Consider the following 27,060-nt stretch of genomic DNA (forward strand, 5'->3'; position numbering starts at 1 on the left):
GTAAGGCGGGTTCCAGACAGGGGCTGCCCCTCCCCATGAGAGCGAGGTTAGGGCACATGTGCATGGTGACATGGGGGCTCCGAGCTCCTCAGGGCCCCCCCCCCGGGCCACTCCCAGTGCTCGCAGCATTCAGGGAGGTGACTCGTTGGCAGCCCCTGGTCTGGAAGGGCCTACCCGGTCCATACCCAGCTCACACCCATACAGGGGGTGCCATGCCACTGAATTCCTGGGGGCCACGGAGCCCAACAGGGCCCTACGGCTGCAACCTGCTCTGGCGTCCCGAGTCCTGCAGAGCGCGTGGGGCTGCCCCAGGGCTAGGGGGCCCTGGGCCAGGCTGGGGAAAGGAGCCAAGTTCCAGGCATGTTGCAAAAGGGATTTTGCAAGTGGAGCTGCTACTCCCCCGAGGGTCTGTGAATCAGCTGCCCCCACTCCCCAGCCAGCACCAAGGCAATCCCCCCCCGCCCCCCCAAACACAAACTGAAAATCGCAGGCTTTTCCCCCTGGGAGGCCTCTCCACCACGGGCCAGGTGGGGATAGGGAAGGGGAGCCCCATGCCAGCCAGGGGGAGAGTGGGACGGACGGAGGGATGGGAAGCAGAGAATGGCGGAGGCCGAGGGGCCAGCAGCAGGGAGAAGAGCGCTTCCCTCTCCTTTGTGAAATGACCCCCCTGGTCACGTCAGCAGCTCCCAGTCTGGCCCGTGGACGGACAGAGGGCTGCATGCCCAGCCTGGCTTTGGGGAACAGGGATGGCTTTGCGGAACCTGCTCCTTTGACTCTACTCCCGGGGGAAGACGTCTCTTCCCGACCCTGACCAGCCTGCTCCCACGCTAGGCGCTGGGCAGCCCCCGCTATAACTGAGCACCCAGTGGCAGGGCTCCCCCCGACACGGGGCAGGGAGCAGCAGGGTTATCCCGCCTGGGAGGAGGCGGGCGCTTCTGGGCAGGGATGGTGTTAGGCTCACTGGAGCAACAGGGACAGCAGCACCCCCAGTCCAATAGCAGCAATGGGGTGCGCCCCACACGCCTAGGCCCCAGCAGCGCTCAGCACCTGCTCGCTGGAGGAGCCAGGGGTGGAAAAGAAGTTTGTGGGGTTCCAGGCCTGGCCAGCCCCGAGATGCAGAGACCCCTAATGGGGAATTGGGTTAGGCTAGTACGTAAAGGCGCAGACAACAAAGGCCTTGTGCTTTAGGGCTGGCAAACGCGCCAGGCCTGACGCAGCACCGGCTGGCTGGGTGCAGGTTTTTACAAGCCACAGGGCCTGTGCCGGCTGCGCTGCCGAGCCGAGCCAGGCCAGGAGGCGCAGGGCCGTCGGGGTGGCCCCGGTGTGAGTAAACACCACGCTCCCCAGCTGAGCCAGAGGTAAACTCCGTTCACCCTATGCAGGGCTGCTGGCTGGAGCATCCGCCCGCAGGACCTGTCTGGCAGGTTTGCGTCTCCTCCCCACGCCCCAGACAAGCCTGGGCCGGCCCCACTGGGGCAGCTGCTGTGTGTTGGGAGCTATGGGGTGGCAGGCTCCAGAGAGCACCTCCCACTGGGCAGCACCAGGCCCAGTGACAGCAAATGGGCGCCCCTGTGCCCAAGATACCAGCTGTCCCTGGGATCAGGCCAGCGCCACCCCGACACCCAGCCAGGCAGGCGCTGGTTGGAGGCAGCAATGGCTTTGTAGTCTCACACTGTGAATTTCCAGCCGCCGGAGCTGGGATCCTGGGACCAGATTCCTCTTCCCCCAGCTGCTGCTCTCAGCCCTGGGCCAGGGCCCGGCCTCCCACCAGGGTCTGTCAGCCCATGGAGGGGGCTGCAGGGGGTCCAGCAGCCTGCCAGGTCTGTGTCAGCCAGCGGGGCCATGTGAGATTCCTCCCACAAGGCTATGGTGTTACTAGGGAACAGTGTCAGGGGACACATTATCCACAGGACCCCCCCCCCAGCCATCACCTCTCCCAGCAGGGGGTGCCGTAGGGGGCAGGGCAGGAGCACTGGGGGGGCTCAGACGCTGGGGTTGGATTGAGCTTCCCAACAGAGGCTTTTGCAAACTAGGGAATGTTTCCTCCCCCCCCCATGCCCCCAGGAGCCGCTGCCCCTCAAATGCCCTGGCCCTGCACAGTGGAGGGTGTCGGAGCTGTGGGGCTGGCCAAGGCAGCTGTCTGGGAGCCCCTAGAGCTGCAGGTGGGAATGGGGGCCTGCACTGGGGGTCCAGGGCCCCTCCAGGCCTCCTCTGCATTCAAGGGAGGAGTTTAAACAGGTTGAACCAAGCCGGTGCCAAGCCCCAGGAGGAGCTATCTGGGGCAGCAGGGCCCGGGTGTGTAGGGCCTGGCCCAGTCCCCCTCCTGCCCAAGCCACTCTGAAGGGGAGACGTGGTGACAGCTCCCACCTCCCGCCCTGTGCCAGCCCCACACACTGGCAGGGCAAAGATCCACTCCCTGCCTTCCCGTCCCTGCCCCCACCCACCCAGGGGGCAGGGAGCCCCAGGCAGGCTGAGCGACTTACTCCTAGGTCCCCTGGCAGCAGGGGGCCCTGTGCTAGCAGGAAAGTGGGGAAAAGCTGGGGTCTGGGGGGGGATGCTGCTGCCCAGAGGGCAGGGAGGAGCAGGATCCCCCCAGAGCCCAGCCGACCCGCCCAGACAGGGAGTGGGGCCAGCGCGGGGGTGGCTGGCTGGGGAGTTGGGGATTCCCCATGGGACCCAGCCAGGGGTGCCAGGTACAGCGGCCATGCAGCTGCGAGTCAGCCCCTGGGCACCTCTGCCATGGGCACTGCCAGCACCAGGGCCCCAAGGAGCCACCTGGTGCATTCCCTCAACCCCAGCTGGGCCGAGCCCCTCTGGGTTGGGGGAGCCACTTACCCAGCACCCCCAGGTGCCAGCTCTTATGCAGAGGGGACATCTCCCACCTCTGCCAGGCCTGGGGTCACTGGAGGGGGTTGGGTGAGGGAGAGCAGGGGTGCTGTGCAGGGACACGCAATCACACGCATGCTCATCTGCGTGACAACATATATGCTCATGTGCAGAGACAGACGAGTGGCCATACGCACGGACGCACCCAGGCAGGGATGCTGAGAGCCACTGAACCAAACCAACCCTTGATACGCTAGGAACCACTTCAAGCCAGGGGTGCAGCCCCCCGCTTCCAGCCCCTCCGTACCCAGTGGCTAATTGTGCTCCACCCGCTGTATTTGCCATGGGACTCTGCTGCCCCCTCCCCCTGCAGAGGGGCAGGTCCCAGGCTGTCTCTCCTCCTGCCAGCTCGCCAGGCCGGTGGGTGGGGGGGCAGCACACCACCCAGGCAGGGCCCTGCTGGACTTGAAGGGCCTGGTTTGCCTTGGCCCCAGCTCCCCCGACTCTGCCGTTATCAGCCAGCCCCACCCACACCCGCATGGCACCCAACCTGGCACCAGTCACACCGGTCAAGGGAGCGCTGCCCCTGGGGACTGGGTGTCAGATGCTGCTGGACCCTGGGACCGGCCAGCACCCCTGCCGCACGTCAGGGTCTGGGGCAATGAGGATGGAGTAAGGACCCAATGGAGGTGCCAAGGGTCACCTTCCCAGCCCCCACCCATGCCCTATGCCTCCCCCAGGGGGCTGCACCTCCCTACCTCACTCCCCCCTTGCAGTGCTGGAGCCCCATTACCTGGGGGGGCCAGCCCCACCTTCCCTGCCCCCAAGTGTTACCTGAGCTGGTGTTCCCGTGCTGGGCTCTGGGCCAGGAATCGCCAGGGCCCTGGTGACAGGAGAGCCTGGGTGCTTGGTTGTAAGTGCCCTGCCCCAAGCCCACTCTTCCCGTGAGCCAGCCCAGCCCCGGACCACAGGAGTCCAAGGCAGCCCCCACTGGAGACACCCCCAGCCCCCCGCACCAGGTAGGAGCCAAGGGGGGGGGAGGGAGCTGGAGCAGGCACCCTCCCACCCCCCAGGGAGCAGAGCAGGTACCGGGCGGCTCAGTCACCTCCCACTGCCAGCCAGCCCCGGGCGCCCGGCGCTGAGCGCGGGGACATGAATGGCCCCTTTGTGCACAGACAAAGCAGGTGGGCAGCCCTTTGAGCAGCTGTTTGCACAGGGAGGGCCCTGCCCTGGACTGAACCCGCTCCCCCTGGCAGGGGCCAGGGACTGCAGCCAGCAAGAGCCCCCAGAGGGCCAGGGGTGGGGCACGATAGCACCTCCTGGACCCATCCAGACCCTGGCGTGCCAGGGGCCAGACCCAGCGCTGAGCCCCATGCCAGCGGGGCAGGCCTGGCAGAGGCACTGGGATGGCATGTGCACAGGGCTGTCACGCACAAGTGCGCCAGGGGAGCTGTAAAGGTGGGAGGGCCCAGCCGGGAAGGGGGGGGCGGGCCTGCCTTGGGACCAGGAAGTTGGCAGTGCTTGTCAAAGGCCTCTGCCAGCTGCGCCCGAGGGCACCTGACCCGGTGGCCCCAATCCAAGCAGCCCAGGGGTTGTTGTTTTTTTTTAATCCTTTTATTTTTTATAGACTAAGAGCAGAATATGAAAATCACCAGCCAAAGCACTTGAAAAAAAGGGCGAGTTGCTTTTTTGTCCCCCAAAAAGTGTCTGTGCGTTTGCATAGGTTGGGTCTTCACAGAAGACAAGGAGAATCCAACACTTTCTGACTATGTACAGGCCGGTCCGGGGCCCGTGCTGCTGCCTACGGGCCTTATAGACAGATCTCTTTCAATAGCCGCTCTCTGTACAGGATGTATAGCTCTCTATATAGGTATGTACAGCCCCCAGGCCTGGGGAGCCCTGCCCCCCACAGCCCGCGCACTGGGGCTGGCGCTGCACGTCCATTGCAAGGTACATGGACCCAGCCAAGCGTCTGGAGGGAGCCCGCAGCCTGGGTATCCCAAACCACGGCCAGGGCCGGCTGGCACCACAGAGCCCCCGGCCCAGCCACGTGGAGCCACCAGGCAATGGGACGGTTCAGAGGGGCTGTGAGCACAGACGCCCCCGTGCATTTGCCATGGGGGCAGGAGGCAGCCAGGACGCGGTGGGGGCTGTGACACAGAGGCTCGCCACGCAGGATGCGCCACTCCCAGAAGGGCTGAGCCGAGTCCCCACAGGAGTCAGTCGCTGGAGTCCGGGGGCAGATCCCGTGCTCAGGCAGGTGAGTGGGGCAAACTCCCTCCTTGTCCTCACGCAGCAGCTCCCAGGGCAGGCTACATCCTCCGGCGCCCAGGCTGGCGCCTGCTGCCGCACCCCCCCACGGTGGGGGGGCTCAAGTGGGTCTCCGGCTGCAGCAGCGCAGAGAGCAGGACCTCGCGGTTCCGTGTCAGGGCGGTGGGGGGCCCGGCTCCCACCCGGCTTGCCCCCTTCTGTCTTTTCCAAACAGCTGCTGACAGAGTCCCAGCGCCGGGCGCGGGGGCAGCTGCTGTGTGGAGCCAGGCCCAGGCCCCCGCGGCCGGCCGACGCCAGACTAGGAGGCCAAGAGCGACATTAGGAAAAACGCGGCGGCCACGGCCAGTGGCAAGTGTTCCCGCTTGGGGCTGGTGCCGCTGATGCTCTTCTCCAGTTTGGGGTTCTCGGGGTTAAAGTTATCTGTGGGGAGAGAGAGAGAGAGAGAGAGAGAGAGAGAGAGAGAGTGAGCGAGCCGGGGTGGCAGGGGCCACGCGGGATGGGGCAGAGTCACCCCCCCCCCGGGGGGCTGGCGGGATGCAGAGCTGAGCTCTGCAGCGTGGACGGGTTTCCACCGGGCCCGGGACCCTACAAGGGAGTTCAGGGGCATTTGTGCTGCTCAGACACGTGGGGGTGGGTGTGTGGCGGGGGGGAGGTGAGTCTTCTGGCCATTCCAACCCCAGCCTCTCCCAGCAGGGGGCGCTGTGGGGTGCAAGATGGAGCACGGGGGGAGGGGAAAGAGTTCCCAGCTAGTCCAACCCGGCCTCTCCCAGCAGGGGGCGCTGTGGGGTGCAAGATGGAGCACGGGGCGGGGGGGAAGAGTTCCCGGCTAGTCCGACCCTGGCCTCTCCCAGCAGGGGGCGCTGTGGGGTGCAAGATGGAGCACGGGACGGGGGGGAAGAGTTCCCGGCTAGTCCGACCCTGGCCTCTCCCAGCAGGGGGCGCTGTGGGGTGCAAGATGGAGCACGGGGGGGAGAGGGGAGGGGAGTTCCCGGCTAGTCCGACCCTGGCCTCTCCCAGCAGGGGGCGCTGAGACTGGGGTGGGAGTGCTGGCTGTGGGGGGCAGTGCCCCACACTGTACTGCTGCGCTGGTGCCCTGCACTCACCCAAGTCCTCAATCTTCACCTCGGGCCCCATGGTGAACTGCGGGAGGGTGGGCACCGACTTCTCCCCGGAGTGCGAGGCTGCAGGCAGGAGAGAAGAGTCACAGCCCAGGGGCCAACCCCCAGCCCCCTGCACTAACAAGCCAGGGGAGCCACTGCCCCTGGGGCTGCCCCACTCCCGATACCCCCTCCCAAGAGCCCCCGCTGGACATGGACACGCTGCCCCTTCACCTGCACCCACCTCCCCCGGGCATTTGCACACGCATGTGCAAGGCTGTACTCACTGGAGGCGCAGCACACGAACACCTTCATCTTTAGACAGGCCCGGCGGTGATTGTGCGTTGGGGTTGCTGCAAGAGAATGAGGGAGCCCTGAGATCACACCTGCCCCCCCTGCCCCCAGGGCCCTCCCCAGCCAGGGCAGGGGGCTGTTGCCCCTAGGGGGAGCCTGGCATGGCTTTAGGGAGGCTGCTGGGGCACCATGGGGCCACACCGCAGTTGCAGATTTGCTCCCCCCCTGCCCCAGGGCCCTGCCCCGTCGCCCACCCCCTGGTGCCCTGGGGCTGCAGGCTGAGGTTGGGGAGGGAGCGCTGAATAAAATGCAGAACCCGTTGCTTTGCAGAGGCGGCTCCGGTCTTGCAGCTGCCCCGGGCTCGGCGCACAAGCCTGGCAGAACTGAGCAAGGGGCATCTCTGCCCAGGGGATGGGGCTTCCCAGCCAACCCCCCTTCCCCCTGCAACGCCCCAGGCTGCTCCCTGCACCGCCTCCTGGGGTGGTGCAGGACCCCCCCCATCAGACCCCCCCTTGGCCCCACTGTCCCCCCAGACCCCCACATACAGATGTAGTAGTACTCCTGCCCGGCGTGGAACTCGTAGCCCAGCGAGAAGGCGCTGTACCGCTGGAACTTCTCCGAGAACTTGATGGGGCTGTGGGGTGCGTGGGGCCGGTTGCATTCCCAGCGCTTGAAGCCCTGGCTCGTGTTGCAGGTGCGGTAGCCCTCGGCGTTCACCATGTACAGCACGTACTGCTCCATCCTGTGCGCGGGCACCGAGTCGTTGTAGTGCGGGCAGTAGATGTCCAGGTAGTCGTTGACGTTCACCTGCACCGTGTAGCCCTCCTGGTGCAGGCTGGGGGGAGAGCAAGTGTCAGGGGGCAGGCAGGACCCACCGAGGGCCCCCAGCCTGCCATGCAACCCCCCACCCCAGGGCCCCTGGCCCAGCCCCACACCTGCAGGGAAGGGACTCACACCCACATCCCTGTGCTCAACACCCCACCCAGCCTGTACAAACCACCTCCGCACGGACAGATCTCAGATGGGGGGCAGGGACCCAGCTGTCAGGGCCTGGGCATAGGGCAGGGTGGAGAAGGGGGGGCCTGACGGGGACCATTTTCCCAGCTGCCACTAGAGGCAGCACTGATCCTCACATTCATGGAGTTGGGAACCCCCACCCCCATAGCAGCGGGGAGGGGGGACGGGGACGACCCTCAGACACCTGCCTGCCCCTCCAGACACCAGGCACTGAATCACAACCAGCATCAAAATCACCATGATCCGTCTGAGCAGCAACTCAGGAGAGGGGCTGCGGGTCGGGAGTGAGGGGCGCTGGCAGAGCTGTCGGGGGGAGCAGGGGCCTGGGGGTCGGAATCGAGGGGCACCTCCCTGCATGGGCTCTGACAGCCGAAGACCAAGGTCTCGGTAAGGCTCCCCCTGCACTAAAGCAGCTGCCAGGCAGCTCCCCCAGGCGAATCCACACACAGCCCCTCCATGCCCCCTCCCTCCCCCCCCCGACCAGACCTACAGGGGCTGCCTCCGTGGTGCCCGCGCTGCGGCTAACGGGTCTCGGTGGGAGGCTGCCGCGGAACAGAGATTAACGTGGCCCAGCACCACGTTCCAGGGTCATGGAGCGATGCTGACCCCCTCCCCCAATGCCGTGACCTCCCAGCGCCCGCCTCCACCAGCCGGGGCTCTATTTACCACCCTCCCCCCCCCCCCCCCGACACGGCTAAGGAGGGAACCAGCCTCTCCCAGAAGGAGGCGCTGGTGTGGGGAGGGGATGGGGACTCCAGTCCAGTCCACACCTGGCCTCTGCCATCAACACGGCCACTCCAAAGTCTGGTGTGGGCTACATCCCCCCAAGCTCTCGTTGTGTGGGGCAGGGCCGGTGGCCTGCAGGACCCAGAGCTGGCAACAGCCCCGTGCGGCCCGCCCCGGTCAGAGGCTCATGAGAGACACACCAGGGCCTGGGTGGGGGGCGGGACGGAGGGGCACGCAGCAGGGGCAGGAAGACGCTGGCAGTGGGCTGCCCCTGGCACCAGCAGCGACCCAGCCGCAAACGAGGGCCGTGGGTGGGCGTTTGCCATGGGGCAGAGCGATGGGCCACTCCTGCCAACCCCACGGCTGCACAGAGTTCTCACCCTCCCCCCCACAGGGCTCACAGCCCCACACTCCGCAGGAGCAGCCCCCCTCCCCCCTGCAGCTCCTTCCTCAATAGCGCACCCCACTGAGCATCCACCCCCCCTTACCCAGGTCTCCTGTGTTTCTTGGACACAGGCTGCCACCTGCAGCACCCCCGGGTCACAGCAACCCCCCCACTGCACTCACCGCACAGGGCCGAACGCCCCCACCCACCCGGCGGCATGGCCGAGGAGGAAGTCCTGTCACCCCAGGGGTTTGGGAGAGGCAACAGGGCCAGGCTGGGGGGAGCGATGGCACCTTCGAACTATGAGCTGATAGAGGGGGTGAGAGGGGAGCCCCCCCCAAGCCGCTGGCCCATCCAGCCCAGCTCACAGCATCCCCCCAATGACCCCCAGCGGGCCCCGCTGCCCCCTCCATTTACCCCGGAGCCCAGGATATGGCTGACAGTGTAATTACACCCTCTGTTCCCAGCTCCCCAGTATTGGGGTGTCCGTGGGGCCGTTCAGGCCTGGTGCTGTAGCCAGGAGACAGGCCTGGAGGGGCATTGCATCGCTGCTGAACAGAACCAAACCGAACAGAATGCAAAGCAGGGGACACAAAGGGACGTTAGCCCAACGGGCTACACCCCAGAGCTCTCCTGCCCAACCCCAGGGAGCTGGCAAGGAGTGGAGGGGGCCCCGGCTGCCAGCCCCCACTCTGGAGTGCAGCGCAGCACAGAGGAGGGGGGGTTCCCGGCCCTGCCACACGCCACGGCTCAGAGAGAGGATTTTTCACCCTGTTCCAGCTAATCCCGTTATTGCGTTTTAATCCCGTAAAGGGTGGCCCTGTGGGAGCCTCATTTACATCGATTACGGCAGCAATCCCCTCAGATCCACTCAGGAGAGACTCCGGCGCTTCTAATCCGGGCCCGATTGAAACCCCGGCCTGGATAATCCTCCCAGCCGACATGCTGACCCGCTGCTCCTGCGCTCCGCTGGGAACAGGCAACGCGAGGTGCTGGCTCCGCACACGGACGGGAGCCGTGGCTCTAGGCTCCCTGCGCCCAGCGCTGGAACCCCGGAGTCTGGGCAGGAGCCTGGGAGCTCGGCCAATGGCCCTACACCATGGCCCTGACCGCCCTGGGGCCCATCTGGGGACACCGGAGTGTTTGCTGCTGGCCTCCCCCTGTCCTGGCCCCCACCCGATCAATTCCATCCCGCTGTGTCCCAGCTGCGTCCAAGTCCCAAACAGAGCTGGGCCATGCAATGGAATTTCAAACCCACCCGTCCCGGCCCCACATCTCTATGACAGGCACTGACCCCCAACACATGGCAATTTGCTCCTCCAGGCTGGCGCATGCGCGGGCACCACCCGGCCCAGCTGAGTAGGGCCCGCCAGAAACGGGGCAAGAAGGTTAGAGGGGACTGAGTCCACAAAGCCCTGCTCCAGGGCTTGGATCGCTGGCGAGGCTTCCTGGTCAGGCTAGGAGATGCTGGCACAACCCCCACACACTCCCCTTCGTGTCTCGCCCTGGCCGTGCCCCCGGTAACGCCAGAATTGTGTCTTATCCCACCCGGCCCCGGCTCCCTCCTAGCTCGTGGGGACTCTGACCATCGGCCCAAGCCGGTGACTAGCTCAGCGCAGCTCCTGCGTTTTTCACCTCCCTGGCGTGGGATCTCTCCAGCCCCGGCTTGTATCACAGTGTCTCCCACTCTGTCTCCGTCGCCCTGCTAGCAAGGTGGCCGGAAAGGAACAGGAATATTCTAGGTAGTGCTTGGCACAAGCCAGGGTGTGTCTGGCCGGCCAGCGTCTGGCCGTGTCCCTGCTCTGCACATGCAAACAGGGGGCCAGGCTAGCTTTTCCTGGGTGTGCTGCCAGGTGGGGTGTGGGAGGGGCAGGTCCAAGTCCTATCCTGGGTTCACCCACTGCGTCCCCCCCTCCATTCCCTGCTCCCGCTGCTCCCCGGGCGCACTGAGCAGAGAGGAGTGGAACACCAGAGCTGTCAATCTGTCTGTGCTTGACTCCCTGCAAGCCTCCCCCTCCGCCCTCCTGCTTCGTCCCGGGAGCTGTAGTGCATCCCCCACGGGGCCATGTAGGGCCAGGGCTCCCCATTCCCCAATCTCCAGCTCCGCCCTGCCCTGCCAGGGGGACGGGGGTGCAGGGCTTTGCTCAGCCTGGGCGGCCAGAGCAGCAGACGTCCAGCCCCTCCCGCTTCACCCTCCTCCCGTGGCCCAGGCCTGCCATCTGCAGGCAGGGCACCGAGCCCAGCAGCACCCAGGGCTTCCACGCTTGTACCAGCCCCTCCCCAGGCCCCTGCGCCCCACTGGGGGATGGGGAGAACCCTCCACACAGCTCAGACAGCGACAGAGACATGGATACACACCCTGGCAGCTCAAACAAAGGAGGCCGAACCTCCATACCCCATGCCCAGCTGGCACAGGGGCAACGGCTCCCAAACACCCCTCGCGCTCTTTCCTCTCTGCCCTCCCACAGCAGAACCGCCCTGACCCCCTTGATCCCCAGGGCGAATGGAGCCAAGCTGCCCTGTTTCTCCCAGTAACCCGCCCTGCTGCCCTCTCCAGCACCTGCTGGCCCCGTACCACAGAGCCAGGGTCTGGTGCTCTGCAATGGATGTCAGGGCAGGTCCCCACCTCGAACCACCGGCTCACCCCCTCCCAGGAACACCCAGGCCAAGCCCACCTGGAGCCCTTCTCCGCACCCAGAAGGCCTGTCCCATCGCAGAACGATGCATTAGGATTGGAAAAGGTGCAGAGAAGGGCCACAAAAACCGTCAGGGGATGGAACAACTTCTCTACGAGCAGAGATAAAATCTGGGACTGTTCAGGGTGGAAAAGAGCCGACTAAGGGGGATATGACAGAGGGCTGTAAATCACGACCGGTGTGGGGAAAGCGAAGAGGGAAGTATTATTTACCCCTTCACATAACACGAGAACCAGGGGTCACCCAATGAAATTAACAAGCAGCAGGTTTAAAACACACAAGGAAGTACTTCACACAACACACCTGTGGAACTCATTGCAAGGGGATGTTGTTCAGGCCAAAAGTACAATTGGGTTCAGAAAAGACTGGACAAGTTCCTGGAGGATAGGTTGGTCCATCAATGCTTGTTAGCCAGGACGGTCAGGGATGCACCCCCATGCTCTGGGTGTCCCTCAACTTGGGACTGGACGACAGGGGATGGATCACTAGATAACACCCCGTTCTGTTCGTTCCCTGGGAACCATCTGGCACCGGCCGCTGTCAGGGTTAGCTGGACCCAGGATGGCCGTTCTTACCTCCCTGAGCCCGTGAAGAGAGTCTCTCTGAGCAGCAATGCCAAGTGCCAAACGGATGGGTCTGTCCCCTGTACTCCCTGCCCGTCTCTGCCTCCCCGAACGCAGCGCGCTGGATGCTATAGAGTGACCTAGCCGGGGACTGGGATATGACACCCCCAGACAGGCACCAGGCTGATTCCTCTCCTCCACCCTGGATCTCACGTGGGCCCCAAGCCACTACTGATGCAAGGGGGCGGATGGTGAACACTCCCCCAGCACAGGAGGCGTTAGGAGAACCCAGGAGTCCTGTGCGCTCAGCAGCAAGCCATGGCCCGTGGAAGCCAGATTCATGCCAACATTGCTAGATGGGTGCCCTGCCCCAGACACACCGGAGCTCCAGGGAGACACAGTGACCCAGTTTTCCTCCCTTCCAATTTCCCAAGCAACTGCCCCCCAATCATCTATCACCCATCTCTCTTAGCGCCCATGGAGTGCCTGGTTACCCTGGGTGCTCCCCTCCGGGGGTCAGGCAGACCCCTCCCCCAGCAGATGAGGGCACAGAGGCAGGCAGCAGTTATCAGGGAGGGGGCCTGCGGGTGCTGGGGGGACCGGTGGGGTTTTGGCTCACCCTGTGCGATCCCATCTGGCCCAGTGGCAGGGGAGTCCCTAGTGAAGCAATAGGGACCAGAGGGTGGCTGGGCAGCAGGACCAGGGCCTGGCCCGGTGAATGCCACACGGGGCAAAGACCCCACAGCCCCGCCAGTCCCCACCGAGCAAGGGCCCAAAGCCAGGTCCAGCGCTGATGGGTAATTCCTCCCCCAGCGCCAGCGAGGTGACGCCCCAGCGTGGAGCCAGAGACCTTTCATGTGCTGCCTTTGATGTAGTGTGAAACGAGAAAAAGGCTCGTTATTAAAGAAACAGCCCCAAGCCCTGAGAGAACCATGTAATTAACTCCGCGTGGGACCCAGGGCGGCAGGCAGGAGCGCGCCAGCCCAACTGACCAGCCGGGGGTCCTGCTGGACCAGCCCCCTGGGCTGACGCCATCCGGAGCCCCGCTCCCCCATCTCCCCTGCAGGTTTCACTGCACGTCTTGGCTGGTGGCCCCCAGGGTCCCTGCCCGGGCCCAGCCGTGGAACAAGCCCCCAGGGCCCCACAGCCCAGGACGGAGCCACCGGGGGCAAGAACAGCCTCCATCTGCTCTAGGCCCTGCTCGGGCTGCCCGTCCTCTCCCCGCTCTGCCCTAGAGCTGGCCCCGACCCCCAGGAGAGCACCCCTCCCACAGGGGCCCATTAGAGCCAGCTCCTGATAAACAGCCTCGTTAAGGAGCCCCCCCACCAGCCCTGCAGGGAGGCCACGGTCCCTGGAGGGGGAGGGGGCATTTCCCAGCTGCCATCTGCCTCCAGCACCGGCTGCTGGGGTGGCGGGGCTGGTGTGTCACTGGCACTCCCCCCCCCCGCCCCGCTCCCCACAGCGCCCCCTGCTGGGAGGGGTTGGGGTAGCCAGGATCTCCCCCTGCAGCCAGCACTCCCTTCCCGCCCCCCACAGCGCCCCCTGCTGGGAGTGGCTGGGGTAGCAGAGATCTCCCCCTGCAGCCAGCACTCCCTTCCCTCCCCCGCTCCCCACAGCGCCCCCTGCTGGGAGGGGCTGCGGTAGGCGGATCTCCCCCTGCAGCCAGTACCCCCCCTCGCTCCCCACAGCACCCCCTGCTGGGAGGGGCTGGGGTAGCCGAGATCTCCCTCTGCAGCCAGCACTCCTCCGCCCCCCCTCGCTCCCCACAGCACCCCCTGCTGGGAGGGGCTGGGGTAGCCGAGATCTCCCTCTGCAGCCAGCACTCCTCCGCCCCACCCCACTCCCCACAGCGCCCCCTGCTGGGAGGGGTTGGGGTAGCCAGGATCTCCCCCTGCAGCCAGCACTCCTCCCCCCCCCTCGCTCCCCACAGCACCCCCTGCTGGGAGGGGCTGGGGTAGGCGGATCTCCCCCTGCAGCCGGGGTTCCTGCCCCATGGACTAGGTCAGTCTTTTGGCCCCGAGAGGCTCACACTGAGGTGCTGCTGCTGCTGGGGGCTTGGGCCAGGGCTCACGTCACGCTCCCACCAGCCCCCGGCCCAGCAAGCTCGTGAGCCGACCAAATTCGGTGATGCGTCCTGGGCACGTTGCACAGCCACTGAGAAGAAGCTGCCGCGGCTCCCCGGCCACGTCTGCCCCCATTAACCCGGCAGCCGACTCCACAGCCCCACCTCCCTGGACCCCCTCCCTCCTGCACGGGTCCATCTCCCCACGCCCTGAGCCCCAGAGACGAGTGGGCAGGAATCCGGAATGAACAGGCCACTTCCCACCACGGCTCACGCTGCACCGAGTCCCGGCTCCCTATTTGCACCCACAGCACGACCGGGGAGCGCCTGGGACAGACACACTCAGCAAGAGCCCGGCCCAGCCCTGGCCGCCGAGAGCACACGGGCCCGGGGTGCCCCAATCCGAGACGGCAGCATCCGCAGGCTCCACTTTCAGCCCTGTCCTGCTCCAGCTCCTGGCGGGAAAGAGGTGCCCCGGCCACCTTCCCACACAGGACCCCTCACCCTGGGGGCAGGCAGCCCCAAACGCTGCACAAACCGGCTGCCGTTCCAGGGCCTACCCCCCAGGCCATGACCGACCTTGGCCGAGAGTCTCCAGGACGCCCCGGCTGCAGGCAGCGCGTGGGCTCTGCCAGCTCCAGAGCGCGGCTCCCGAAGGGTTAAGCGCAGGAGCGGAACGGGCTGCATCACTTCTGCACGACTGCGTTTCTGGAACAGAGCATTGCAAGGCAGTGGCACCTTCTGGCCTCCTGTCGGAGCCGGGCAGATGGATTCCCCCCGTGGACCCTTCCTGAGCACAGCCTGGGCCGGCGCCGACAGCACACTGGCTACCTGGCAAGCCGTGCGATAAACGCGGGCGGATGGCTACACGCTGGCGAACGCATGGTGCAGTGCAGCGCTCCCAGCAGCCGGGCCACCCCGACCGGGCCAGCACCACGCACCCGGCTGGCCCTGGCATGTCACCCAGGGGACGACTACTCTCTGAAGCCAAGGAGCATTGGCACAGCCAGGAGGGGGCCTGGGTGGTGCAGGGAGCGCTCATTTCCCTGGGGCCAGGACACCCTGGCACCCCCCTCCTGCAGGGCCCAGCTCAGGCCCCTCGGAGACCCCAGGCGACCCCTCCCCAGCCAGGCAGCCCCTTTGTCTGGCTCCGGAAGCTGGGCCCTGTCGGTGCAGCCAGAGCTCATCGATTGGCCGGGGAACAAAAAAACGCCACTGATTTACGTGCCCCTTTCAGCCATGTCCTGCGGCAGCCAGAGGCAAAGCCGCATCAACCGGCGGGGTCAGGTGAAGCCGGCAGCACAGACCCGCTGCCAGACAGACACCGAGCAGTACAGCCCAGACGGTCGCCAGCAGCCCCCCAGTCACCCCTCCAGCCACACACGTGCACACAGTGCTCTAGACACTCTGTGCACGCAACACGCGTTGTCACCGCAGAGTGGTGCACACGCCGAGCCCCCCTGCGAGCACACGGACACGCTCCTGGCCCATCTGCAAGTCACACACAGCGTGCAGCACCAACACGCACCGCGCATGCACCCCGTGAACGGCCACACCCTCTCCCCCCACATCCCAGACTTCCCCGACACTCCGCCGAGGGGCTGGGGATGGAGGGTCAAGGCTGGGGGTGAAGAGAGCAGTGCCACCCACCCACAGTGCCTGGGCCCAGCTCCCCAGAGCCCACCGGCTCCCCCGGCTCCCTGCACCTCCACCCCCGCGGCCCCACAATCCTTTTAATCTCTGGTAAAGCCCAAACCTTCCCAGCTTTGCTAACGAGATCAATGAGCTTTTTAATTGGGTTTTAATTAAACGATCAATCCACAAGCAGCGACTCAATTACTGGCCCGGACAGGAGCAAGCAGATTCACCCTGGCCCCGCACACCCCCTTGCAACCCACCCCTTGTCCATGGCACCCTGGAGCTGCACGTCCCCTTGTAACCTGCCCCATGCCCCCGGCACTCTGGCACCACACGTCCCCTCGTAACCCGCCCCTTGTCCATGGAACCCTGTGCCCCCTCACATGCCCCTGCCACCACATGGCCCCTTTGCAACCCGCCCCGTGCCTACAGCACCTTGGCACCGCAGGCCCCCTAGCAACCTGCCCCATGCCCATGGGCTCCTGCACCGTGTGACCCCTTTGCAATCTGCCCCCATGGCACCCTGTGCCCCATGCTTATGGCACCCTGGCACCGTGCACCCCCTCACAGCCTGCCCCATGCCCACTGCACCCTGCCACTGCTCACACGGGGCAAGGACATCCCACGCCAGTCCCCTCCCCACCAGGCTGCCCCCAACTCCAGGGGTCATCAGCCTGCAGCCTGGCCTGGTCTCGGACCCCAGCCCCTGCCATGCAGCAGCACCCTCTGCCCCCTCCCCCCCCCAAGCCCTGCAAACATGCCATGACTCACTGGGCACTTTCGGTGAACACCCTTAACCCCACGGGCACCAGCTCCTCCCGCAGCCTGGCACCCAGCACACCCCATTCCCGCCCGCCAGGCCAGGCGCTGCTGGCACAGCCAGGGCACCAGGGCCCTGGATCCGGCCACGGGAGGGAGCACTCAGGCTGCCGCAGGAAGGGATCTGTGCCCCACAGGGATGTCAGTGTATGGTGGCTCAGAGCTGCCCACCTGCCAAGCACCGTTCAGTCCCCTCCGAGCGGCAGGAGCCCGGGGAGGGAAAGGAGCCTGGCTCCATGTTGGAGTTGCCGAGTCAAGGACCGAGCCACACCCACCGAGCGTGGGATCCCAGGGATGGGCCGCGCAGCCAGGCCGGGCGAGGTAATTACAGGCTGTAACGTGGAAAACATCACCCTCCCCTGCCTGGGGCTGCACAGCCGGGCCCCACAGCCCCCCCAGCTAGGTTGTGCCCCATAGCCAGTGCCCCACAGCCCCCCCCCGCTGGAGCGCACCCCACAGCCAGTGCCCCACAGCCCCCCCCCCCACTGGAGTGTGCCCCATAGCCTTCCCCTGCCTCGCTGGAGCACGCCCCACAGCCCTGCTGGAGCGTGCCCCACAGCCGCCCCTCCCCCGCTGGAGCACGCCCCACAGGACCCGCTGCTGGGAACACCCACCCCACAGCCAGGAGACTGCTCCCCAGCAGACCCTCTCCTCACAGCTCCCCCCACAGCCAGCACCCCCATCCAACTCCCCACAGTGCCCCCCCACTGGGAAAGGCCAACCCTGGAGTAGCCAGGAGCTCCCCCCACAGCTGTCCCCACCCTCCTCGGTGCTGCACAGGGCAGTGATCTGTGGGGCTGGGCCTGGAGTACAGGGCAGACCAGAGCCCAGGAAGGGGCAGAGGGTCTCTCACTCCAGCCAGGGGGTGCGGCAGCCCCCTGGCACCCCTGGTTCCCCCCTAGGACTCCAGGGGTCACTGTGATGCAGGGCACATGGCCAGCCACTGTGCCGGTAACCCTGGCTGCCTGCCCGCGCCCCTCCACTGGGAAGGGATCTGCTTGTTGGCCCTTCCCCGGCTCCGGAGCCAGCCCTCCACTGCTGGACAGTCTCCAGGCTGTCTGCTGGGGGGGGGGTCGCACCAGAGCCTCTGCCCGGAGGACGCTTTGCACCTTCCTTGGACCCCGGACCCCACGCCCCTCTCCAAGCTGGGGATAGAACCCAGGAGTCCTGGCTCCCGAGTCACTGGTCTGACCTACGAGTTCCACTTCCAATTAGAGGAGGGGGTGCAGGTGGGCTGCCCAATGACACCCCAAGCCCTGCCTGTGGGGCGGATGCAGCCACATCTGGCAGCCCAGATGAGAAGAGGGGAGTCCAAAGCCCAGCTCTCAGGAGCACCCTGGAGCAAAGGGCCCCCAGCCCTGCACAGCACCTGCTCCAGGGCACCGCCTTGGCCGCAGGCTGCCTGTGCCCCCACGGCAGGGCAGGGGCAGGGCTGGCAGAGCCCCACAGCAAACCCCCCAAGCAAGCATGGGGCAGACAGGGGCTGCAGCCAGGGGAGGGGCATGTCCCAATGGCTGCTGGGGCAGGAGCCAGGGTACGTGAGAGACAACGACTCGGCTGACCCAGACGCACCCGTGGGGCCGGGGGAAGCCGCTTGGCTCAGGACGTGCCATGTACTCCTAGCTAGGGCAGCCCCCCAGCCCGCTGGGGCAGTGCCCCCCTCCCCCTTCTCCTGGCAGCACGTCCCCTTCCCAGAACCCCACAGGCCCGCCCCCAACAGCCACCTTTGCCCCCTCGCCCTGCCTATGACAGCACCACACCCGGCTCCCACACACCTGTACACGACAGACGGGCCCAGTGGCCTGGGGCCCTCGACAAGAAAACGGGGCACGTTCGGGCCAGGAGTGAGAGCAGCCTGCAGATCCGGGAAGGGCTGTTACAACGAGGAGCTAGGACACGCCAGGGAGGTGCTGACCCGCAGCCAGAGAGATGCAGGGCAGGCATCCGGCGCGAAGGCGAATTACGCTCTGGAGCAGGGAGGCTGGGGGACCCCCCCCCCCCAGACAAAGCCCTGCCAGGGATGCTCCAGGTTTCCATGGCCCTGCTCAGCGCCAGGGGCCACACTCGATGGCCACTTGGGCAAGAGACACACCCACCCTTATGTGCCAGAGCTCGGCATCCCCCCCATCCCAACCCCTGGCAACCCACTCCCCCAGCTCAGCCCCCACCCACGGCGCTGGGGTTTCCATTCCCTGAGAGATGCCTCCCCGGCCCAACCCCCCCAGTGGCTGGAATCCCCCGACCCCAATATTTGTGTCTAGTATGGGCTGCCCCCCCCTTGGCTGGCTGGGGCTCGGCTCTTTTAGCCCCCGGGGGCTGCCGCTGCGCTCTCCAGTTCATCCAGCTCCATCTGGTGCCAGTCGCCCACCCAGGGCCTGGGGGGGGGGGTCCTGCTCTCTGCACTGGGATCGAGCCCCCCACGGTCAGGCTGCTCGCAGGGTTCAGCTGCGTTTATCCCCCGCCTGGCCCTGGCCACTGCCCTGGGATCATACACCTGCCTCGGCCAGAGACGGAGCCCCCAGGCAGCCGCACCCCTCTCCCCCCGTACACCGCACCCAGGCAGAGCCGGGTCCGACCCAGCCACTCCATGACGCGCAGCTCTTCCCCAGTTGCTCCGCACCAGGGACCCCAGAAACACTGCAAAAGGAGGAGCCCCCAGGAGCCAACTCCACCCCCCATGAGGGGTTCAACCCCCAGCAGAGTCAACAGGGCAGGAACCTGCGTCTGCGAGGCCCGGGCTGGCATGATGGCCAGGGGGTGGGGGTGCAGCCCATATCCCCCCTCCCCCGCGAGGCCGCCCCTCCACATGAGCGGCCCCAAAGCTTCCAGGCTCGTTCTGCGCTGCAGTCACAGCCACGCCTGCCCAGCACTGCACCAGCCACGCACAGGCCTCTGCCCGCGGAGGGTGCGGGACAGACAAGCCAAACCCACCTGCCCAGGCAGGGAGATGAGAGGCAGCAAACCCAAGCACCAGCTGGGGCAACGCAGGTGGAGAGACCAAACGCCCGGCCCAGTTGGGCCAGGGGTGAGATGCAAGCAGAGAACCCCCCCCACCCCAAGCAGAGAACATGACAGAATGTGCTGCGCCTCCCTCCCCCAATTCCTGGGCACAGGTGGCAGAGGCTGGGGTCTGCCATCCCAGCGCCCCTCAGCCCCCATCGTGGGGTCCCCAGCATTGTTCGTTAAGGGTCTGGGGCGGTTGGGGGGGAGGTGCAGTGAGGAGTTACCCCCTCCCCCTTGGGGGCTCTGAGGGGTGGGTCCTCGAGGTGGGATCCCCAGAGGAGGGACCGGGCAGAGCAGAGAGCACCCTGCCCGGGAGCAGCTGGATCCAGGCCTGGCCTGGAGCAGCAGGCGCCCAGCCGGGGCAAGGGCAATCGGTTCTGCTCCGAGTGGGAGTGGTCAGGGCCCGAAGGGAGCGGCTGATGCCCCGGGGGCCTGTGATGCTGGTGGGGATGGGGTCAGGGCAGGGCACTGGATGCTGGAGCGGATAGCCCCCTCATGCCCCTGTGGAGGGAGAGACACCAGCCTGGGGGGCAGGGGGAGGAGCAGAGGGAGTAACACCCCCCCCCCCAAGGGGGCACACAAACACAGCTGCTGCTAGCCTGGAGCACCAGGAGCCTCAGGATGGGGCGAGTGCTGGATTCGGGGAGTCACACCCCCAGCTCACCCCCTCGGCAATCCAGGATGCAGGAGCTGCCGCAGCTCTGGCGCGCCAGGACCATGGGGCTGGAAGGATTAGCAGGGCACCAGCTGCAGCTGGCACTCTCCCCTGGAAGGAGGGGCTCGCAGGCCCCCCAAGGAGCTGATCCCACCGGGGGTGCCAGGATTCGTGCCCCACAGCCCAGGGAGCCGAACGCCCCCCGTGATTTCTCTCTAATCCTGATGCTTTGCCGCACGGTTGTGAGCGAGTCCGACCTGCCGCACTGCCTGGCCATAAATATCAGCGCTTCAGCACGCCCAGGAACAGGACTCCGCAGCCACCCCTGCCTGGGAGCCGGTTCCCATCGCGCCCCACGCTGGGCCCTATGGGGTGCAGGCTCACTTTGGGGTTCCTCCCTCCCCTCTCCCCTGGGGCTCGGAGGGGCGGAAGGGCCAGCGCGGTCTTTCCTGGCAGGCATTTTATCACCGAGGTGGACAGCCACGATCCCTCCAGCCCGGGCGGCTCACGGGTGGGGAGAATCCTGCGGGCACAGCCCCACCAAGGAGGCACCAGGCGGAGCCTGTCACACCAGCGCTGACAAGGGCGTGACAAGGGACCTTCCAGGGACACCGGACAGGCAGAGCTAGGAAATCTGGGGCTGGGTCACCGGGGCCTGGCTAAGGGAGGGGCGAGCGGGAAGGTCCCTCTGAAAGGCGCCCGTGCCGGGGTGAGCCAGCCACTTCGCCATTGTGCTGCTCCTCAGCTCCGCACGTCTCACACACACGCGCAATTTATGGGGCCTGCGCTTCCGCCTCACGACACAATCTGAATGGGAAGGGAAGGTGCTACCCGGGGAACGCTCCCTCCTCGGACAAAGAGACACGGACAGCGGGGGAGTGCCAGACAGACGGGAGGGCACCCCCCCAGAACCGGCACAGCCCAGAGATGCTCCGGCTGGACCCAGAGCCCTCCCCTGTTCATTGTCGAGTCCCCCTGCAAATGGAACCGGGGTGGCGGCGGCTACGTTTCGCTAAGCGACAGTGTCCCCCCAGTGCAGGGCAAGGGGGCTGTGTTTGTGCAGACCCTCCCTTCCCCAGGCCAGGCTGGTGGGACACCCCCATACGCCCAGCCAGCCTGTGCCCATTTCACGCCTCCGTCAAAGCCCACGCTCCGCTGCCCATCCCTGCACCACTGGGGCCTGGACTAGCCACTGGCTCTGCCATGGCAGTGCGGTGACCTGGGCTTTCCTGGTTGCAACCCGCCAGCTGCCCCCCAGCCCCGAGCGACAGAGAGTGAACAACGCAGGGGGGGTTGCTTCGCTCCCAGCCATCGATCGGCTGGGCTCCCTGCAGCTCTGCTCACAGCGGCTCCGAACACGCCAGCAATCGTCAGATCTTCACTTACAAATCCTATTGACTGGTTTGAAGCGCTGGCTTTGTGACCCCTCCAGCTGCCCGGGCCGCCTGTGCCCCGCCCCACAGAGCCGCGGGACAGGGTAGCTGGGCTCCAGGAGTCCAGAGCCTAAAGTGACCTGTGTAGGGCAGAGGGAGGCAGCAGCTGAGAGTGGGGGTAGCCCCCCAGCCCCCGTTCTATTAGACCGTATCTGCGGACAGCTCGCTCCCAGGGTCTCGCCCGCATTGCCTCGCCTATGCTGCCGGGGGGCCGCACCAGCAGCCCCGTGGGGGCCAGGACCCCGCCAGTGCCCTGCCTGCAGGGCAAACAGCCAGTGGGCACCGCAGCCCCTTCCCCTGCCAGCCTCCCATGCCGCCTGCAGCCAGTGGGTGTCGCACCCACCCCAGACAGTCAGGGAGCGAGACGCCGTCTGTCTGTGCGCACCGGGGGGCAGACGAACGGACACACGGGCGCAGTGGCCCCCCCAGGCAGGCGTGGGCTGGCGCATGGCTTTGACTCACCCGGCTCCTGCGGGATCCATGCAGCCCAGCCTCCCGGGGCATGTTCAGACAGGGCCATCCACACTACGTGGGGCTCAGTGACAGGCCAGCCCAGGGGACCCCCGCGCCCTGGGCTCTCTCCCAGCGCCCCCCCCGGCAGTCCAGGGCCCCCCCGCTGCCAGCCCAGGGGACCCCCGCTGCCAGCCCTGGGCTCTCTCCCAGCGCCCAGTGGAACGGCTCGGGACAGGTCCACCCAGCGAGTCCGGCCCCAGCTCACCCCTGGGAAGCGAGACCGTTTGGTGACCGCCCCCGCCCGACCCAGACACCGCCCAGGCAACAGACCCTGCGGATGCTCCGGGCCCCCTGGCACCAGCTCCCCAGGCCCCTTCCGCTTGCAATAAACACCCCCGCCCCGCCCGCCGGCTAAACCCACGGGCGCCGCCGGGGCCCCTCCACCCGCCCGCGGGGGGCACCCCAGAACAGCCCCGGCTCCCCCCGGACAGTCCAGCCCCTGCAATGGGCAGAACGCCGCGGGCCAGGGGGGGACACGCGCCATAGCCTCGGGGGGGGCTTGTGCACCGTGCCCGGCGCTGCGGGGCCGACACCTGTCTCTCTGCGCACAGCCCCCGGCCCCCGCCCTCACCACCGCGGGCTCCGGCCCCTCCACGGGGGGGGGGGGGGGGGGGAGCATTAAGAGCAACGGGGGGAGGCGGGGCAGGGACCAGCCAGGGACAGGTGGCGGCCCGAGACCCCCCCCCCCCGGCCCGCACGGGAGCCGCATCCTCCCAGCCCGACGAGTCCCCCCACTACACACATCCTACTACCAGCTCCACGGGGGGGGGGGTCCTGGAGCCCCCCAGGCGCGCCCCAGCGCCGCTCCCCAGACGCGTGCCCCCCCCCGCAGTGCCGTGGGTCCCGGCCCCCCCGGACTCACTGCGCGTTGGAGCTGTTCCAGTGCACCGCGTGCCGGTTGCAGACGGTCCCCGCCGGCCCCTGGCCGAGGAGGAGCAGCGGGAGCAGCGGCAGGAGCGCGGGCAGCCGAGCAGCCATCCTGCACCTGCAGCGGCGCTAAATCCCCGCGTCCGCCGCCGAGCCCAGCGCGACCCAGCGAATGGAACCGAGCCGGAGCCGCCAGCTCGCGAGCCCAGCGCCAAGCCCCGCCCCTGCGCGCTCCCGGGCCCGCTCCGCCCCTGCGCGCTCCCGCGGCGCGTTCACAGGCCGGGGGGGCGCGCGCTGCTCTGGGCTCACCGCGGGGCGCCTTGTTCACGCAATTTTACCCTCCCCCAGCCCTGAGGGCCTGGCCCAGCTTCCCCTCTGTGCCAGGGGGCCATGACCCGAGCCCGGCTGCCTGTGGGGCCCCACACCCCAGGCTCGCTCTGAGCCCCCCCCGCTCTGGGCCGTGGCGGAGAGCAGCTGATGGCCTGAGCACAAGCCTGGGAGCCAGGGCCTCCCTTCCCTGCTGTGTCTCGGGTGAATCATGCCTCAGTTTCCCCATCTGTAAAACAGGGATGCTCTGGGTTCTATTATTAGTTACTGCTTTCCCCACATCCCACTGCGGCTCCCACAGGCGCTTTCCCCTGTGGGCCAGGAGAGAGGCATTTGTTGTCTTCACACATTTCCCTCCTGGCTGGGTTTGTGCCCGATTCCACAACTGCTTCATTTGCAACACTTTATTATTAAGCGTCTGTCGTGCGGCACCTCCGAGGCTCCATCATGCTGGGCGCTGCACGCAAAGGGGAGCCAGCCACCGCCCCTAGGAGCTCACCCTCCACCTGGACAGACAGACTGCGGGGTAGTGGCCCAGAGGGGGAAATGGTCACCCAGCAGGTCAGTGGCAGAACCAGAACCCAGGTGTCCTGAGTCCCAGACCAGTTCCCTATCCACCAGCTCAGGCTGCCTATTTCCCCCACTCCCTCGTCACAGGCTGCAAATCCCGGCTTCAAAAACTAAAACCAAGGGAATAAACCCCTTTGCTGCTTAAGGACCTAAGGACCAGCGATGGCTCCCTGGAATGCCAGGCACCGGAACTGGGAGAAATAAACTTCAGCACTTTACTCCTCCGCTGCCCGGTTACGACACCTCCTTACAACAGGAAGGCTTCCTGGACCCGGGCCAGCGCTGGATTGGCAACTGCCATGGCACAACCCTGGGGAGTGGCTGGCAGCTGAGGAGGACAATGTGATTTCCCAGCACCCCAAAGTGTGCTGGGCCTGTTCTGCGGGGGGAGGGGGGGGCTGCCCCACATTGCTCCCACAGTTCCCTGGTCTGGGCTGCCCAGCCCGAGAGACTGCAAAGGGGCCTGGTTTTGTGCCGCGCTGGATGCCCGAGTCTGGGGCACGGCCGGGGCTCAGAGCCCTGAAAACCAGGCATAGCAGATGCTGCATCCCTCTCCCCCAGTCTAATGGGGCCGCAGGCAAGTGAGGGAGTGGGGTGGCTGACTCCGCAGCGCCAGGCACAGTTAATCTGCGATGCTCTTCCTTCTGAATGCACCTGCCAGGCCTCTCGGACCCAGTGCCCAGCTCCGCCACCCTATGAGTCCCTGCCTTTCTCCCAGCCTCAGTTTCCCGCTCTGTGCCATGGGTGGCCAGGAGACTGCGTTAACAGAGACGTACCCTCCTGCTGGTGCCATGGCCAGCGGTTCAGAGCCATGGCCACCTCTTCCTCCAGAAGCTGCGAGCCACAGTTCTGCCCCCAGCCCTCGGAGCCCCCAGCCCGTGAGCAGAGCAGGACGATGCCACCTCCGGCGTGGGGGGGGGAGGTGCTGGCAGGAGCCCCCACCAGGAAGGGGGAGGCAGCTGGTGAAACAACAAGAAAGACCAAAAAAGCCTCTATTAATTATTCATCTGAAGAAGTGAAGTGAAGAAAATAGACCACGTGCAAGAGGCTCCCAATGGCCGTGGGGGGAGGGGGCAGGAGGAAGGCAAAGGGATGGGAGTGGGGCGCATGGGGCAGGGAGAGGGCGCAGAGAGGAGGGAAGGGGTGAGGCTGTCTGGGCTGCCCCAGCTGGGCCAGGCCCCCAGGGGTGCTGGACCATTCCTGCTCGCGCTGGGCGGTGAGGGACGGTGCCCAGCCCAGGAGCGCCACCTAACACCACAGGGTCTGGGTCAGGGGAGGAGCATCTGCATGGCCCCCTGTAGGGGGCGCCGGCTCCCATCTGGCCCCGGGCAGGGGGACTGGCTGGCTCAGGGGGGCTGGGATGGGACATGGCACCTTTCCCGTCGGGGGGACCTGGCTCCAGTCTGCCTGGAGGGTGGGGCTGCTGGCTGGCTGGGGGAGGCGGTGCGGGAGGCCGGGCTGGTGCTTCGTTGAGAGCAGTGTGACAGTGGGAAGCTCCCGATGCCACCTCTCTCCAGGGGGTACCAGGAGGGCCGGGATGGAGGAGCCCTCCCCCTGCACGCGCACTGGGAACTGGAATGCTGAGAGTACATCTACACGGCCAAGAAAGCCCCAGGGTCGCACTCAGGCTCAAGCCTGACCCCTTCCGTCTACACACAGATCATGCTAACCCAGGCTAGACGCAGGGCCCGGGGGAGGTGGGGGGGGCGGGTCTGAGCCAGAGTCAAGCTGGAACCCAGGGTTCAAGCCCTCTTGCTTTGCCATGAAGACGCAGCCCCACTGGACTCCTGCTGCAAGAGTCCCCCCCAAAGTATCCCAGAATGCCACAGGCAACTTTCTTTGTCCTCTGGACAGTCGAGTTTTCTCACAAGGGGCTGGAGCAGACACATTTTGGGAGGGCGCTAGGAAGTCGGGGTGATGGGGGGCTGGATTCAGTCCCGCATAACACAGTGCAGATGCTGGGGCCCCGGGTTGGAACCTAGGGTTCAACGATTCCTAACCTGGGTTACAAATGCGCATAGATGCGGCGGGAGGGTCCCAGGACTGCCACCCGAGCACAAAGGTTGATGCCACATGCGCCCGCGAGCCCAAGGCAGAGGCCAGGACACGCATTGGAGACATCCCCTTAGTTAACAAACCCAGGGGCTGCTAACTTGAGTTCTACTAACCCTGGGCTTACGCTGCATAGCAGCCGTACCCGGAGACGCTTGGGCTGACAGCGGGACCGGGGCTGGCTCCAGGAACTCTCCATCCAGGGGTCTCTGCAGCGGAGTTATTTGGGCTCGGAACCACCCCCCCCCCTAGGCCCTTCTGCCACCCAGCCGCAAAGCGGGCTCAGTGGGAGCTGTGGTGATTGCTCCAGGATAGATGGAAACGCAGCAACATGCAGCCCCGACAAGGCAACTCACATACTTAAGAACGTAACAGCAGCCACCCTGGCTCAGAGCCACGGTCCAGCTAGCCCAGTGCCAGAGGCTGCAGAGGGAATGAACAGAACAGGGTTGTTATCGAGTGATCCATCCCCTGTCGTCCAGTCCCAGCTCTGGCAGTCAGGGGCTGGGAACTGTTGTGTGCGGTGTTTCCATGTAGAAACACCCCACACGTATGGCGACGCACATGCTTCCCCAAGGAAACGCCACAAACACCGAGCAACACACGCCCCCCCCTGGAACCTCCTGCATGGCGACACACATGGAAACGCCCCCACACAGCACCGCACGTGCCTCTGCACGGAGACACACAAACACGCCCGTCTGCACAGAAATCTCTCACTCTCCCGGCTCACACACACACAGATGCGCTCACACCTACACAGAGAGGCAGCCAGCAAAACCACACCTACACCCGGAAACACACACACACACACACACACACAAGCTTGCACCCTCCACCCAGAGCAACACACAAGCCAACCGCACACCACAACACGCGCACCCCTAGGCCTGGCCAACCACACACACACCTGCTGGCAGCAGGGCCTGCCCTGCCCGCTGCCCAGTACCCCCCCATCTCCCCCCGGCAGGTTGCAGGAGCAGATGGGCACTGCTTGGGTGAGTCCGTGCAGGTCAGGGCGGAGCGGCCAGCACCTAGTGGGGAGGGAGCCCGCCTGAGTACCCATGTGTCTGGCCGCAGCGAGAGGGGGAGGCTGTTTGTCACTTGGCGCTGAGTCACTTCCCCACGTCTGTGGCAGGCGGCTCCCGTTCCCACATGCAGAGAGGGTTTCCAGGCGCTGTCCCTGGCTCCCTCTCCCGGGCCTGTCACTGCGGGAGAGCTCCCAGCGCCAGCCCCTGGCTGGCCA

At 66.3% G+C, this 27,060-nt stretch overlaps 1 protein-coding gene across 1 annotated transcript; it reads right to left on the reverse strand.

The window, feature by feature from the left end:
* Positions 1-4,435: 4,435 nt before the first annotated feature.
* On the reverse strand, positions 4,436-23,070 carry EFNA3 (ephrin A3). The gene is made up of 5 exons (XM_054010305.1): positions 22,861-23,070; positions 7,034-7,323; positions 6,482-6,547; positions 6,201-6,278; positions 4,436-5,517 (listed from the first exon to the last, which is right to left on the reverse strand). The coding sequence occupies exons 1-5, from the start codon at positions 22,974-22,976 to the stop codon at positions 5,396-5,398; spliced, it is 672 nt and encodes a 223-aa protein (XP_053866280.1). The 5' UTR covers positions 22,977-23,070; the 3' UTR covers positions 4,436-5,395.
* Positions 23,071-27,060: the final 3,990 nt, after the last annotated feature.

This window comes from Malaclemys terrapin, chromosome 21 (assembly GCF_027887155.1).
Source record: "Malaclemys terrapin pileata isolate rMalTer1 chromosome 21, rMalTer1.hap1, whole genome shotgun sequence".
Taxonomy (NCBI): domain Eukaryota; kingdom Metazoa; phylum Chordata; order Testudines; family Emydidae; genus Malaclemys; species Malaclemys terrapin.